A 14,286-nucleotide genomic window follows, 5' to 3' on the forward strand; every position below is an offset into this window, starting at 1 on the left:
TGGGTGGTTAAAGATGGTAGGTGGTAGACGCGTCGGAATTTTTTGGAGTTCTGCGAACCGACCGGGAACTACGAACCGACCGGGATTTACGTTACCACAATTGATAGTCAATAATTGATGACAATCATCCGCTAACACTCCTAACCCCTCGGATATCCTCGCTCGAACTAGGTACTATTCCGACTCGGAATTCGCCCGATCAAAAAAAAAAAAAAAAAAAAAAACTCACTCCGTTGCCCAACAATAAAATAATATCGGACGAACCCTGAATCTGACTCTGAACATTCAAGGTGAAGACTGCGCGGCATCAACCGCTCTGCCCCACAATGTGCGATCTCGAATAACGATGCAATCCCCACTGACGTCGTTGCATTCCTTGAAAACAATGCGTGTTTTGTCTCGGATTTTCAAGTTTGGTGTCATCTGCGCTGCTCCAGATCCTGCCTGGTGATTTGTCAGTGCTGAATGGGTTTGTCTTGACCGCTGAGATGATCCTCCCGGTAGATCGCCTGCGAGATCAGGCATTATTGGCGAACACGGTCGGATTCCAGGTTCCAGAACTCGGACGTTCAGAGGCTCAAAGGCTCCTAGGAGCTGTGTCATCCGCCAAGAAATAGAAAGCTTCGCGGGGTATCTTCATATCTTCAACATGGACAAATATTGCTTCGAGCGCAGACTGCCGAGCACAAATTCCGACACCATGCAGACTATGTCATCATATTCATCAAGAATGCAGGTGCAGTAGGTATTGCGTGACTATCGGCAATGCAGCATCTCGAGCTGCACTCTACGCCATACCCCTTCGTCAAAAGCCACGAACACATTTGACCGTCGAACCCACGACAATTGCTGCCTCACTTACACTCAGCAGCCTTCGCGGCACAGAGGCGCGAGCTCCTCTACTCAGTCAAGCCCAACGTGATCCACGCGTGGACAACGGAGTCACCCCTCTGCGGAGAAACCAACACCACCTGTGGACTGGATAATCCGGGGTTCAGAACCATTCCCGAAGAGGAGACGGGATTGTCTACTACCTTCCCCATACTGCTTGAGGTGGCCACCTTCGGCTCGGCAAACCAAGCGTAGCTGCGCGATTCGCACTTGCAGAAGTAGAATCTGAATACTACGTGCCTGATGGTTCTCCGCGGGGTGCGGGGCATCCGGGACCCCCTCAGCACCGCTATTTTCCCGACTCCCGAGGCATTTTCCGTTCTAACTACTGCGTACGTAAATCTAACCTCCCAATCTGGGTGGTTTGGATGAAGATTCCGGATGGATGTCACGGGGCTTTCTCCTGCTAGGATCGCAAGCTTGATACCAGTCGAGGAATTTGGGTTTGTCAAGCAAGTAATCGCAAGGCCCAGCTCGGACATCTTGGAGATCAGCATGACATTGGTTCTGGTGGCTCATTTTGTCGCCACCAAGCCATCGAAGGACTGGGGGTTGTCAGGGCTAACTCGGCATATTCAAGGGGTTTAGAGATCACTCTCAGCATCATAGAGCAGAGAACGGATGTCTTCAACGATCTCAAGCGTCGCTTTCTGTATGGTCTTCTGAAGAACGCCTGAATGTTCCAACAACTCCTCGACGACCACTGAAAGATGGCTGAAATTGATCTTCAACACTGTCCTCAGGACTCGCTCCGCTCCTTTTATCCTCAGGATTTCAATCGCAGGGTACTCCGTAGTAGAACTCTAGACGTTTTTCATATTTCGGGACGAGAGTCTAAAAAGGATGAGACACATCCTGAAGAGGTCCACTGGATCTCACCTTCTGTATATCCGGTCAATTCGCTTTTTTCCCGAGTTTATCACAATGATCAACGTAGAAAATTTGCTGCAGCATATCTCCAATCTTTCTAGCTAAGTCCATGTCGGCACTGGCAAAGGTGATAGCAATCTGGGAGAATAGAGGTCATTACCTCGTTCCTTGTCGAACATAGGCTTTTTCTATAAGGCTAAACCTACCGCTATTACTCTCTTGATGACACAAACACCGCCGACGTGATTGGTTCAATACTTGTCAGGGAAGTTTAACAAGATCGAGTGCGAGCTTGAACTTCTCGAGAGGCACTTTGATGGAATGCAGATAGTTGACACCTCGCAGAAAGCCGAACTTTGTGGTTCTTCCCGTCGGTCACGTCCGGTTTCTCTAGTACCTGTACAATCCCCTTTTCTTCCAACCAAGAGGTACCTAGTCCTTCACTGAGCTTATCAACAGCGTCTAATCGGCCTCACTCGTTAGGTTTGATGAAGGGATAAGACTGTTGACGCTGATAGCAACGACCTAATTGTGCGAAGCCTGGTCTCAGTTCGCGAAGATGCCGCTTCCGTTCTAGTTGCTCGGTCAGCAAAGATGGGATGGCGAAAGGGATCCCTACTCACTCTGTTGGTTCTTGGGTCTGTGTTGAAGGACTAGAATTGGCACGGTGAAAGTCTGAGGACTTTGCTCGAAGATGATCGGTCCGTCGACGCAATCTGTCTCAAAAAGCTTTATCTTTGTGTGGATCTGACACTGACGCGATGTCGACTGGTCTCTGGTGTTTGCGTAGTGTTCTTCTGCACGCCTTGAGCAACAAAGGGGTGTGTAATAGAGCAGCAGAGAATATCTGTCTTGAGCTTGGATGTCCAGCGAAGGTCATCCATCATTCCTAATGCTGTTACCCGCCGGCAAAGGCTGTCCCATGGAGAAGAAGCATAAACCGGATCACGAATGGCCGAAAACGACGCATCACTGCCGTACGAGGGCTCAGTGTTGCCCAACAGGGCAAGCCGTTAGTGACCTGCCAACAAAAGCCAGTGGAAGGGAACCAAACTTCAATACTGGTGCTTTCGTTAAGGTCCATCCTCTGTTTTCGGTTGGACCAGAAAGCAGTAGAGGTAGCTCGTCTTTCCTCAGCTTGGAGCCATGTCTCAGTATCTACTACAATGGGAATATCCAGATTGCGGAATCACTGTCTTCGAGATAGCGCCAATTGACGACACTGGATCATTGCTTCAAGACTATCGACACCACAAAATAAAGCCAGTGTATCCCTGGCTAGCTGTTGCTTAGTGGCTACTCTTCATGGTTCCAAACTACGTTGATTGGTCCCGCAGTGGGTATACAAGAGTGGGGGTATCGGTGCAGTTTTCGGCCAAATCGAAATAATGATGTTCGAATCCCTCTTCTTGATTAAACATCGACCCTGGCGTCTCCTTTCGCTATTCGAATTGCTTGGTAGTAGTCGAAATGCTCAATTCCCGTCTTCGCCCTCTTCCGCGCGCCGCCGTAGTTCCCCGTTCCTCTGCGTTCTCGTCCTCCGGCGCAACACCGGATTACCAGTCCGATGAGGATTCATCCGACGAAAGCCCCGAAGATCTCTTTGCCTCCTTCATACGAATCCCACATCTCTTTCCCGATGATGCGCCTCCATTCCACGGCGATCCAGGCCAACACCTTCTCTATTCCTCACCCCGATATGGCGATATAAGAATAATGGTCCCATCCTATCCCAGCGAAGGTAACCAGGACTCAGATAATGCTCACGAGCAACTGCCTACCGACAGCGAGGCCAGCATCGTAGAGGAAAGACGGAAGCTGTGCGCACATTTCCTCTGGAGCGAAGGGATGGTCGTCGCGGAGGGGATCGAACTCGCTGAATCGGAGAATCCCCTACCCGGCGATGCATGCGATATGTGGAAGGTTCAGGGCGAGAAAGTCCTCGAATTAGGCGCTGGTTCGACCACTCCCTCTTCGATATAATATACACATCAATATACATGCAAATACTGACGCTAATCAATTTCGACACCAGGCGCCGGGCTCCCCTCCATAGTCGCTGCCCTCGCGCACGCCGCATCGGTAACAGTAACAGACCACCCGTCTTCCCCGGCCCTAGCACACTCCGGCGCACTATCCTTCAATCTCAAATACAACCTGGGCTTCGCCAACTCAAGATCAACTCCCTCGCCTGTTGATGTCCACCCTCACGAATGGGGCACAGCGCTAGACACTGACCCCTGGGCTGCTTCATCCAAGGGCAGCTACACGCGCATAATCGCTGCAAACTGCTACTGGATGCCCTCGCAGCACGAGAACCTGGCACGCACAGTGAAGTGGTTTCTTGCGCCGGGTGGTAAAGTCTGGTGTATAGCGGGTTTCCATACAGGGAGAGAGATTGTAGCAGGGTTCTTTGAGACTGTAAAGGGTGTTGGGTTGGAGATTGAGAGTATTTGGGAGAGGGATCTGAATACTAGTTTTGAGGATGGTAAATGTGAGGTTCGGAGGGAGTGGATGGAGAAGAGGGATGATGAGGGGCCGGAGAATCGAAGGAGGTGGTGTGTTGTTGCTGTTTTGAGGCATGCTGAGAAGTCTTCTTGAGGTTCTTCTGCTTGGGGTATAGAATTGAATATGATATAGACATAGATACGCATCCACGACTCATGACCAGATACATTGATATAAATCCATCTGATATCTTATCTTCATCTAAGATCCCATCTAAACCCTCTGAAAACAAACCGTACAAACCCCCTGCCCCTCCTGCCCCCCAAACCGAAACCGCGGATACTGCACCCTCCCCCAAACAACCAACTTGCTAGGCCCGTTGCCATCACCATCAAGTCCTAAATCCACCACCTCCCCCCTCGTAAACCACCTCACAACCTCCTCCTCCGTCCAATTACAGCTCGTCACGACCAGAAACCCACCTCTCCGCACCAATCCACCCGCGATAGAGGGGTACTTCTCCGTCCCATCCTTCTCAGCCATGAGACTTATAGCGTCGAATGTACCCTTGTCGAGAACTATATCGAAGCCAGATGTTTTGTAGGGGAACCAAAAATTGCGCTTTTGGGATATTTCGTTGGGTGTGGAGGGGGAGAGGATGTCCCATTCTTCGAAGACGATGGGGTCCCATTGCGATTCTGAGTTTTGTTCGGTGTCTTGCTCGTCATCGTCTCCAAAGTCAGACTCGTCCTCGTCCTCCGAGTCGGTCTGGTACGCCTCATGCCCACGTCTCTCCTGCAACTCCCTCGCCAATTCCACGCTTTTAGCAGAGTAATCAACCCCCACCATATTCCCCGCAAAACCACCCCTCTTCCGTAGGAGGGCAAGCATGCTTCCGTTCCCAGTGCCGAGATCAAGGATACTAGGTTGTTTTCCCTTTTCGGCGGGTGGGAGCGGCGTTCCCTTTTTCCTCCTTCCACTTCTCCCTGACGTGGATGTGGATGTATCGGTTGGAAGTGTATTCACAGGCGCCAACGGAAACGATTCATCCGTTAAGAAAGAGAGGACTTTTTGCGGCGCATTGTGTTCGCTGAACCAGGATGTTCCGGGGTCTGAGTCGCCGTTGTAATCGTCGTCTTCGGAGTCGAAATCGGCGTCTGAGGCTTCATTTTGTTCTGCGGCGTCGGCGGGGGATTCGGTGGTTGCGTCGCGTTTTGAGGAGATGTGTGTTAGGGTTCTGGTGTAGAATGTTTCCCAGCTGGATCAAGATGTATTGCAGTCAGTATAGAGATAATGAAAGGCTTGAATAGTTTGTGCAAGTAGGTACGCAAAGATAGGACTTGTCTGGTGAGGATGGAGGGGTAGCGGGGTAGATCTCAAGATCGAACTTTCGAAAGATCCGGAAGGCGGACGGACAGACGGACGTACTATTCTTTCGTGCCTAGTTCGCTAGGAGAGAGATGGGTCGGATGACTTTCTGAAGATGTATTCTCTGCCATTGCGACGACTGTTCTGTTGAGAATCGGTTTGGTGAAGTTGGTCTGAAGCTGGGCAGAAAAAAGATGGAGTTGGAAATTTCCCCGAGGCCGGGCGCCGGGCCGCACCGACTCTACAAGCATCCAGGTACAGTCTACCACATTACGAATTCTTTACAAGGATAAGATATTCAGTCAATAATTGCATTCATAACTGTATCAAGAGCCCATGGGTATTCGACAGCCACCAGATTAAGAAATAGACAGTAAACAGAACGAATGTATTGTGTGCAAAGTATGCAGAGATCATCCGTATCCATCACACCACACATGATTGATAGATGATAATATTACAAGTTAACAGGCAGAGAATCCAAACCTTGACCTCTTTTGAACGCCCTATACGCCTTTGTGATGATGTTGTATGCATTGCCATGCCATGCCATGCAGCGGTGGTCACTGAAGGAATGTAGCAATAGAACGAAGGATAAAGTGAATGGAAGCGATGGAATTATCGACCGTAAGGCCTGCTCGTGGTCGTGAGATCGTTGAAGTGAAGGTTGAAAATTGGGTAAGGAGAATGTAGCGAAAGCGCGGAGAATCACAAAAATTCGTCAATGCTTCTCATGATTATTCGCTCGTGGCCTTGAGGTGGTGAGCGAGGGTCTGCGACAGGGACCATATTCGGCCTCCCATCTAGGATGCCCGAGGGTGGACGGGGTCGTGTGACTGCCATAAAGTCCGTTGTTCGCGGAGAAAAGAGAGCGTCCGCTGGATCCGCAGTTTTATTCACAGCGGCAGCCTTCGCATCTTCCTTTGGTTTCTCGCTGGACTCGGGTTGAGCGGTTGTACTTCTCTCTGGGTTGAAAAAACTCTGCCGCAAAGCCAAAGGTCGCGGTGAGATGCTTCGCTTTTTCGAAAGAGACTTAGGGAATCCCAAGCTGTTAGCAGATACAGGTGTAGTGCGGTTGGTCGAGGGCACTGAGAGAGAGCTCTGCGACGCTGGCGAGAACGTGTTCGAGGAAAGTGGCTCGGTATCGGGGCTAGCAGTAGCAGTCCTCGATAAGTCAGTCTGAGAAGACATCGCTCCAGAAAGAGGTGTCGGGGGTGCTGATCCTTTCAAAGACCAGTCCCCAGAGGAAGGCCTTGATCCGCGGACCAGGCGGGAGCGGAAATCCGTCAGCTGGTAAATGAGGCTCATGTTCGGAGACACCCAGCGACTGCGCTCCTTGACTGTCTCATACATTGAGTTGAAGTCCAATTGCGGGTTCTTGTATAGACCATAGGCGATCACCAGGGAAGCTGACCGACTCGCACCGAGTTGACAGTGGATGAGGACCTTCTTTCCCTCTGCGATACGAGATTCGATCAATTCACAAAGAGGATACAGATCTTGAAGAATCTCTGAGTTGTGGTCCCAGCCTACATGAACATACTCGGGGCCCGATTTCCCGGTGCGCGGGGTAGCAGGTGACGACTCGTTTCCGGGGAGGTATTCGAAAGCCGATTTGAAAGAGGCATCGGAAAGTGCCGAGAACGGTGTCGAGACAGACTGGCGTTTAACATGGAGAGGTCCACCACGAAGAGCGCTCATGACTGTTTGGGAGTTATCGGCTCCCTTGCCAAAAGGATTGTTCACTTCCTTGGCGACGTTTACGACAACGTCAAATTTCGAGGCTTCGTCGGCGGTGGGTTCCAAATACAAGAAAACACCAGAGTCGTAGATCTGAATTGGGCCATTAGGGTAACCACGCTCACTGCGGCGCGCAGACTCCCTCGACACCGGAATGTCATCTTCCTCTGCCAGTTCGTGCAATACAGTTTCTGAAATCGCTCCCTCCTCGGCGACGGACTGCACGGGAGAGAGATTGTCGTCCGGGGTAGCCGATGGTCGTCGATAACCATGCTGAGTACTAGGTCGTGGTAATGACATGCCACCCTTGGGCCCGAATGAAGGCGAGAAGACAGAGTTCAGGGAAGGTGACGACTCGGTGTGGCGCAATGATAGTCGACCATGCGGGGTTGGCGGAACCACCTCGGCGATATTGCTAGAAAATGAACGGTCAAATCCGGGGGTACGAATCGTCAGTCCAGCAGGTTTCCGACGAATGCCCTTGGGAGGTATGCTAATAGGAGACGGCGGGTTTGGGAGGTGGTGTTGAGAGTTGGTTTCGATAACCGAAGCAGTGGAAATGGATGGGCGGGAGGAGCTCAACGGCGGAGGCATCCTCAGGGAGAGGTTCTTGAGGTTTCTATCTCGTCGGCCGGGCGAGTCTGGTCGCTTTTGCGTCGTCGAAGTGTCCGATGTCATCTTTGACAGATTGTTCTGAGCCGTTGATAGCGCTTGGCTTTCGAGGTTGCGCGGTCCAGTCATGTATTTTGCATACGACAGCGGCATCGATGTAGGAGATTCCGGCGACGAATTGGGAGAGGTATCGGAGGTTATTGGTGAATCGAAGGTCGAGACGGTAGTGGTAGGGGAGGACTCGGCGGACCCGGAGGTCACAGAAGAGACGCTCTCGCGATGCTGGAAAGGAAGGGGCCGTCGCAGGTTGTTTCCGCTGGCATGAATCGGAAGTCTCAGCGGATGTATCTTTGGGTTTTGCTCCTCTTTCTCTAGGGTTATAGGTGAATCCCCGCCAAACACCGACATAAACGATGGGAAAGAATCCGGCAGCGACGGTGGGCTTGTTTGAACGGGCATGGTGAGATCAGGCTGTGAGGTGCGCCTACGTTTGAATGGAGATGACCTTCCAGGCTCGCCGCAGGTATATGAAGGTATCACGACGGAGAGTGGTGGTGTTGTATCGGTTGGGCAACGCCTGCAAGTAGTAGACCTGGGAAGACTGGAAAGTGTAGTGCTTGCTACCAGCGCAAACGACCTTTTGGACAGAGAGTAATCAGTTTCCATGTTTCTTTGTGACGGATCAAATGAGGAAATAGTCGGAATAAAAAGAGGCGCAGCTGCAAGGAGGGTGAAACCAGCAGCGATCGGCCCGGTTCAAAACAGCGACCACAGAGCGACCAAGACAACGCTATTGAATCGAAAAGAGAGGACGCGGCTGCTGATATCACAGCAAGAGCGACAAGAGCAGAATTTAACCAACAGGCTTCTACCAAGGCCACCTACCAAAGAATGTCACCAAAGAGAGCGGGCTCGCTATTCGGGTCTGTCAGCGAGGGAACAGTATAAAGGAACGTGGTGGAGTTCCTGCAGGGCGCAAGGACGATTCGGAGTCAAAGGAGCGATGTCAAAAAAAAAAAAAAAAAAAAAAAAAAAAAAAAAAAAGAAAAAAAAAAAAAAAAAAAAAAAAAAAAAAAAAAAGGCGAAGAGAATAGGAGAAGAGGAAGATAAATAAGAAGATTGACAGGATGGTCTTCGAATGTGATATCAAGTGCGAAGTGCCGCCCGGTCGTCCTCGTGTGGGCAGTCGTTCCCTTGGACAGTGAGAAAAGAACCCAATCAAGTACTGATATCAGGTATCTTCTTTCATGCAATCTCGGGGGAGTTATAGCAGAGTTGAGACGACTGCCCACAGCAGGTAGCAAGCGAGCAAGACAGATTGAAGATGAGAAGCCCACGGAGAGCAGTGGGAGGGGAAGAGGGCTCGAGTAGAGAGGCGAGGGAGGGACGGAGAAAGAGAATAATCAATCGGTCAAAGGATGGATGATGAAGGTGGGAAAATGCAGGTAGCGGGTCAGAGAGAGACAGACACCAGGCCGTCACGCATGAGAAGGAGAGGAAGAGGGAAAAAGAGGCTTGAAGAGAGGACAAGGCAGACCGAGGTGGAGGAGAGAGAGAGCGCCTGGAGAGACGCTGGCGGCTGCGCTGAAACAGTGAACCTCGAATAATACCGATACACGAGCATTACTCTGATACACACGAACTTCAGTTGTCGCAGCTTTCCAATGCGGAAATGATGCTCGCCCCTGCAAGTGATTGGCTGTGGCCGCCCGCGTTCCTAAAGGGCAGCCAATCCCGCATGCAACAGCTGTGGAGCACAGGGAAGCCGGCCTCAGTCAAACCAGATGTAGCAGACCAATCAGCATGCCAAACCAGCACCAGAGCTCTAAATTTAGCCGCCCAGGCCGGTGCGAAGAGGCTGGATTGTGCAGATGGGCGCCAAATGCACGCAAATCACAGGCCAGTCTCTCCCAACACTGCTGCAATGGACCACTCAAGAATTGTCTGGGACGGGGGGTTTGGAGGAACCAGACTTGGAGACAGAGGGGGAACTCCTCTCAACGAAGAGGCGAACGTCTCAAAGGGTGGAAAAGGGTAACAGGGATTGGATGCTGGTATACAACACAGGGGTGGAGCTGGATCGGGAAAAGCCACAAGATCGAAAAGTTCAAAGCCGGGACTCTCGAAAGTCTGGGCATCTGAATTTGTATCTCTTTGCGAAGATGAAAAAGCTGTTCTGCGACTGCTGCTGCGTGTGACGGGCAGAAGGCATGTGCAAGGACGATAATCAAGATACCAAAAACAGGCGTGGGCAAATAACGTGCTTGCTTGGGCTTGGATGTTCTGCATACATACCTGGGCAACAGTTCTTTTCCACCTCTAAAAATGGATGGCCTCGGTCCCAACCTGCAGGGCTTTGGATATCGCTGGGACGAAAATCGACGGTACAGCGGCAATACGAGATCCGCAGCTGGAGTGCCAGGATTTCCTTCCTTGCCAATGCGGAAGGTACGCAGCTCGGGGAAATGCCACTCTGCTCAGCGATCGCAATAGCGGCACCAAACTTTCTTTGCCTTCCCAAGAACTCCCGAATGTTCACGAAGCCTTCGAGAAGCACAGAACAGCAGCCAGCAGCAATATCAATGCCCGCGATATTGTGAAGCGCGAATGTGACGTTGACAGGTGCTATAGTCGAAGGCAAATAACGATTATCGTGAGTCTGAAAGCGCTTGACCCGCTCTGTCACGAGCACGGTTCTTCGGTGGATTGCGATGCTTGTGCGCGCCAGCTGTCTCTGCTGGGTGCTCTGTGCGGGTATATCGATCGACACCTGGGTCCGGAATGCAGCAGTTGCTCGAAAACGACAGAATTGCGAACTGAACAAAGAAACAGCAGCAACCGCTATTCTAAAGAGTCAAAGATGAATTCAATTCACGATTCTAGCTCGGTCCACCGATTGTTTTTACGAGACAGTGGATGCATTGCGACATCTAAACAACGGGTCCCCAACACTGCCGAGCTCAAATCGTGAAACACACAGGCTGGCAGGAGCAGGCTGAGCCGGTCTATCTCAAACAATAAAGCCCCCTGGCTGCTGAGCAAGAGGCAAAATTGTACGAACACTGCGGTGTTGCTGCCACTGCAGATGAAACACACGGGGGCGCGCTAGTGGGCAGTCTGAAACACACCACTGCTCTGGCTCCTGATTGGCGTCCCGCACAATTCCCCATGGTCACGTGTGTCCCGTCTCCTCCCACTCTTCCAGGTTTCACCCTTCAACCCTGAACATCATGGCATCATGATTTTCATCCTGTATCCAAGTCATTGGCTTACTCTTCCTTGATAGACATCCCTTTCGCGGCTGAACTGTCACCGCCAGAATTGGGCACTGAGTTCGTGCAGCTCCAGCGCGCATCCTCCTTGACGAAGCTATCCCGCACCGCGTCAGGCGAGCCGCGTGGGTAGATCCTTTAATAACCACGGAAATCATCGTCAATCGAACAGGACAACTTGGGCCCCCGGTTCGACCTGAATTAGTCGGCGATGCAGTGGGTCGATTGATTGCAAATACTCAAAACGCCCTCAAACTACCTCGGCCAATCGTCCTATTGGCGAGTTCTTAACCCTGCCTTCAGGTTCATGAACCTCCTCTTCAATCAAGACCTAATCTATCTAATCTATTTACTTGACGCTACCTCCAGCGCCCGTGCGGCAGAAGCCCTGAATAACTGTTTATATGAAGCATAGAGCATGCTTCGCAGGTTGACCTCCACGGCCGAGCAATCTGGCCCTGGAAGTAGTCTGCCTCTCGGCGCCTTCATCCATTGCTCATCGAGCTAGGAGCTCCGCGGCTGTTTCATTTTCGCATAGTTTAAAGCTTTGACACGAAGCCATGTGCTGAGGCTGCGGCCTACCTTCATCCCAAGTGGGTCGGTAACAAGCGAGTATCGAGCACAAGACCTGCCTATATCACCTTCGTGGCTCAGTCACCCCGTGAAGACCATTCGGCCCCAAGTATACATACTCAGCCAGGAGAACCCCAAGAAAGCCGCTGCTGACGAAGGAAGCATGTCACACGCAAGCACTCTGTTTCATCGTGACCTCCGTGACTAACCAGGTGCAACATTTGGCATCCGCAACCATACAAACATGAAGCAGCAACCCGCGGCAGTCATTGAAGATGAAACCCCTCTCTTACTCTGTTGATTCATGCCGACTTCCGGGGTTCGGGTTACGAGTACGACTTATGACTACGAGTTACGATTTACGATAACCTGATAACTCAAAAATCAAGATACGACAAGAGTCAAGTCGTCAACCCAAGCTCCGCTTCAGCCTTGAAATGCGAAGGAGGGGCCCGGCCCCAGGGCCCCAGGCGGGACGTTTACTCCGTGCTGCCTGAGACCTCGAGTCATTCAAAATCAGTCGGCTTTCGGAGGCCGCGTGATGCGTTGCTCTTGTCGCTGTCCTTGCTACTGTCAAGTATTGTCGTCATGTTTATTATTTAAAGTGCAACGGTCGGCCGTGCCATCGTCGCAGCCTCACAGCCTCAAACAAGGCGATGACTGACTCAAACACTCCTCAGTCTCACTCCTCAATCCTTGGGGCGGACTGCGGACGGGCTAGCGTTGCTTTTTGCGTTGCCGTGGTGCCTGCGGTGCTATTTACGTTTGAAGTCTGACGATGTTGATGCGAGATCCTGATCCTCGATCCTGGACGTGGATTTCAATCCTTAGTTTGGGGTTGGGTTTGGGGCGATTTCGTGTTCGTAGCTGCTAACAGCTACCTACTTACCAAGGTATCGGCCCAGTAGTCTGATTCTGAAGAGTATTCTACACAGCCTGTCACTTTCAACCTCAAAATGCGAAAGACCTCATGAGTCATGACTCGTCAAGAATCTTCAACGGACGGTAAAACATGGATAACCACCGTCAAACATGACTCGTTCCTTAACACAAAGCGCATGGACCATTGTAAATATTCTTCTCAGTCCAGATTCCAAAGTAAGTTAAGGTAAGGTAAGGTAGGGCTTGAAGCCTCGCGCCCGGCTGTCCACATTCCACAGCGGGTGGCGTTACGGGAACCGTTTACGGAGTAGAGATCCATATGCCTACTCCGTACCTAAGATCCATATATATCAGAGCAATAGTATTGCAAGTCAGCATCACTGTAGCCTTATTGTCTCTGTTTGATTTTTTTAGATGTGGTGTTCTTGGTTATCCACTTGGCGCGGGAGATCGGATGCTGCTTGCCGTGCATATATGTATTTATTTATATATATAAATGTATCTCATGCTGGCCATCACCAACACAATCAACAGAACAACAATCAATAGGTAAGAAACTCAATGAAAGCGAGTATACAATCTGAACGGAGATAATTAACTCCAGGGCAAAGCGACCCCAATTAACTATGATACTCAACCAGTATGCAGATGACAATGGCATTGGCAATAGCAATAGCCCGCCGGGGGTCAAATGAATCAACAGAGTCTTCGAATCTAATCGAAAAGCAAGTAAAAATACAAAGTATAAACCAAAAGTTCACCTACACTGAACGCCAGATGCCTACTTTAGAAGCGACCTCGTACGAAGGGGTAAATTTATGTTATGTCCTTGGTAAACGGTACGTTGGCACTCGGCTCACCCTTTGCTCATTTGAACAAGACAAGACAAGACAAGAAACATACATATATAAAGCCAGAGAGAGCCTACGATAAGTTACTGGGAAGCGAAGAGCTAGGACAAGAAAGCAGGAAATAGAGACTTGGATGCGCTGATAGATAGAACAAGTATGTATGTATGTTAGGTTGGCGGAGTATGTACATAGACAGAGTAGGTAAGTAGGTAAGGAGGTAAGTACCTAGGTAGGTGGAAAGCAAGTAGTACAGGTTCATTAGGTACGCCCTCATGCCCAGAGAACCGCGCACAAGTAATAGGAATGTACGCAGAAGAAATTGAACAAGCCCATTTAACGCCGATAAAAGAACAGGAATAACCAGTTAGTACGGGTACTACCTCAGTAGCAATTGAAAAGACAGGACGCGATAGCTGAAAAAAAGTGATGATGCCACGCCATGCCAGTCGCTCGGAAACCAGATTCAACCGCGTAACGTAAAATGCATCAATGCCGTATCCAAGAGCTTTGTGTGTTTTGCATGTATGCGTGATCCAATCCAAGGTCATTTAGTCTCATGGAAGAATGTAAAGTCAGATAAGAATGCCATTGCTCAGATCTCGTCGTAAAGATAAGTGGATCAAGTGTACTCCGTTGTATGTCTCGCAAGCTTGTATGCATGTATGCACGATGTATTCCCACGCAAGAAATCAGAATCGAAGCAGAAGCGGAATCAGGAGCATTAACTCAATGAGGAAGCATAAGAACAGAGAACGCCGGCTGAAGTGAAACATTGTATT

At 50.4% G+C, this 14,286-nt stretch overlaps 6 protein-coding genes across 6 annotated transcripts; 3 read left to right on the forward strand and 3 right to left on the reverse strand.

Annotated features, from left to right (window-relative positions):
- Positions 1-751: 751 nt before the first annotated feature.
- On the reverse strand, positions 752-1,494 carry BDV14DRAFT_138849 (uncharacterized protein). Its single transcript, XM_073766292.1, has one exon. It carries the CDS (start codon positions 1,386-1,388, stop codon positions 900-902), a length of 489 nt encoding a protein of 162 aa, XP_073623582.1. The 5' UTR covers positions 1,389-1,494; the 3' UTR covers positions 752-899.
- A 1,697-nt stretch (positions 1,495-3,191) lies between these two features.
- On the forward strand, positions 3,192-4,433 carry BDV14DRAFT_182093 (putative nicotinamide N-methyltransferase). The gene is made up of 2 exons (XM_073770172.1): positions 3,192-3,718; positions 3,797-4,433. Exons 1-2 carry the CDS (start codon positions 3,232-3,234, stop codon positions 4,360-4,362), a joined length of 1,053 nt encoding a protein of 350 aa, XP_073623583.1. The 5' UTR covers positions 3,192-3,231; the 3' UTR covers positions 4,363-4,433.
- A 49-nt stretch (positions 4,434-4,482) lies between these two features.
- Positions 4,483-5,795, reverse strand: BDV14DRAFT_211575 (putative S-adenosylmethionine-dependent methyltransferase; the record flags this gene model as incomplete). Its single annotated transcript, XM_073776115.1, has 2 exons — positions 5,638-5,795; positions 4,483-5,467 (listed from the first exon to the last, which is right to left on the reverse strand). The coding sequence occupies exons 1-2, from the start codon at positions 5,706-5,708 to the stop codon at positions 4,483-4,485; spliced, it is 1,056 nt and encodes a 351-aa protein (XP_073623584.1). The 5' UTR covers positions 5,709-5,795.
- A 78-nt stretch (positions 5,796-5,873) lies between these two features.
- Positions 5,874-8,948, reverse strand: dspD (putative protein-tyrosine phosphatase). The gene is made up of 2 exons (XM_073770173.1): positions 8,815-8,948; positions 5,874-8,566 (listed from the first exon to the last, which is right to left on the reverse strand). Exon 2 carries the CDS (start codon positions 8,386-8,388, stop codon positions 6,286-6,288), a length of 2,103 nt encoding a protein of 700 aa, XP_073623585.1. The 5' UTR covers positions 8,389-8,566; positions 8,815-8,948; the 3' UTR covers positions 5,874-6,285.
- A 700-nt stretch (positions 8,949-9,648) lies between these two features.
- On the forward strand, positions 9,649-10,165 carry BDV14DRAFT_138873 (uncharacterized protein). The gene has a single exon (XM_073766293.1). It carries the CDS (start codon positions 9,733-9,735, stop codon positions 10,069-10,071), a length of 339 nt encoding a protein of 112 aa, XP_073623586.1. The 5' UTR covers positions 9,649-9,732; the 3' UTR covers positions 10,072-10,165.
- BDV14DRAFT_182098 (uncharacterized protein) lies at positions 9,649-11,256 on the forward strand. Its single transcript, XM_073770174.1, has 2 exons — positions 9,649-11,105; positions 11,216-11,256. The coding sequence occupies exon 1, from the start codon at positions 10,259-10,261 to the stop codon at positions 10,898-10,900; it is 642 nt and encodes a 213-aa protein (XP_073623587.1). The 5' UTR covers positions 9,649-10,258; the 3' UTR covers positions 10,901-11,105; positions 11,216-11,256.
- Positions 11,257-14,286: the final 3,030 nt, after the last annotated feature.

Source organism: Aspergillus stella-maris, assembly GCF_047715825.1.
Source record: "Aspergillus stella-maris strain CBS 113639 unplaced genomic scaffold BDV14scaffold_76, whole genome shotgun sequence".
Taxonomy (NCBI): Eukaryota; Fungi; Ascomycota; class Eurotiomycetes; order Eurotiales; family Aspergillaceae; genus Aspergillus; species Aspergillus stella-maris.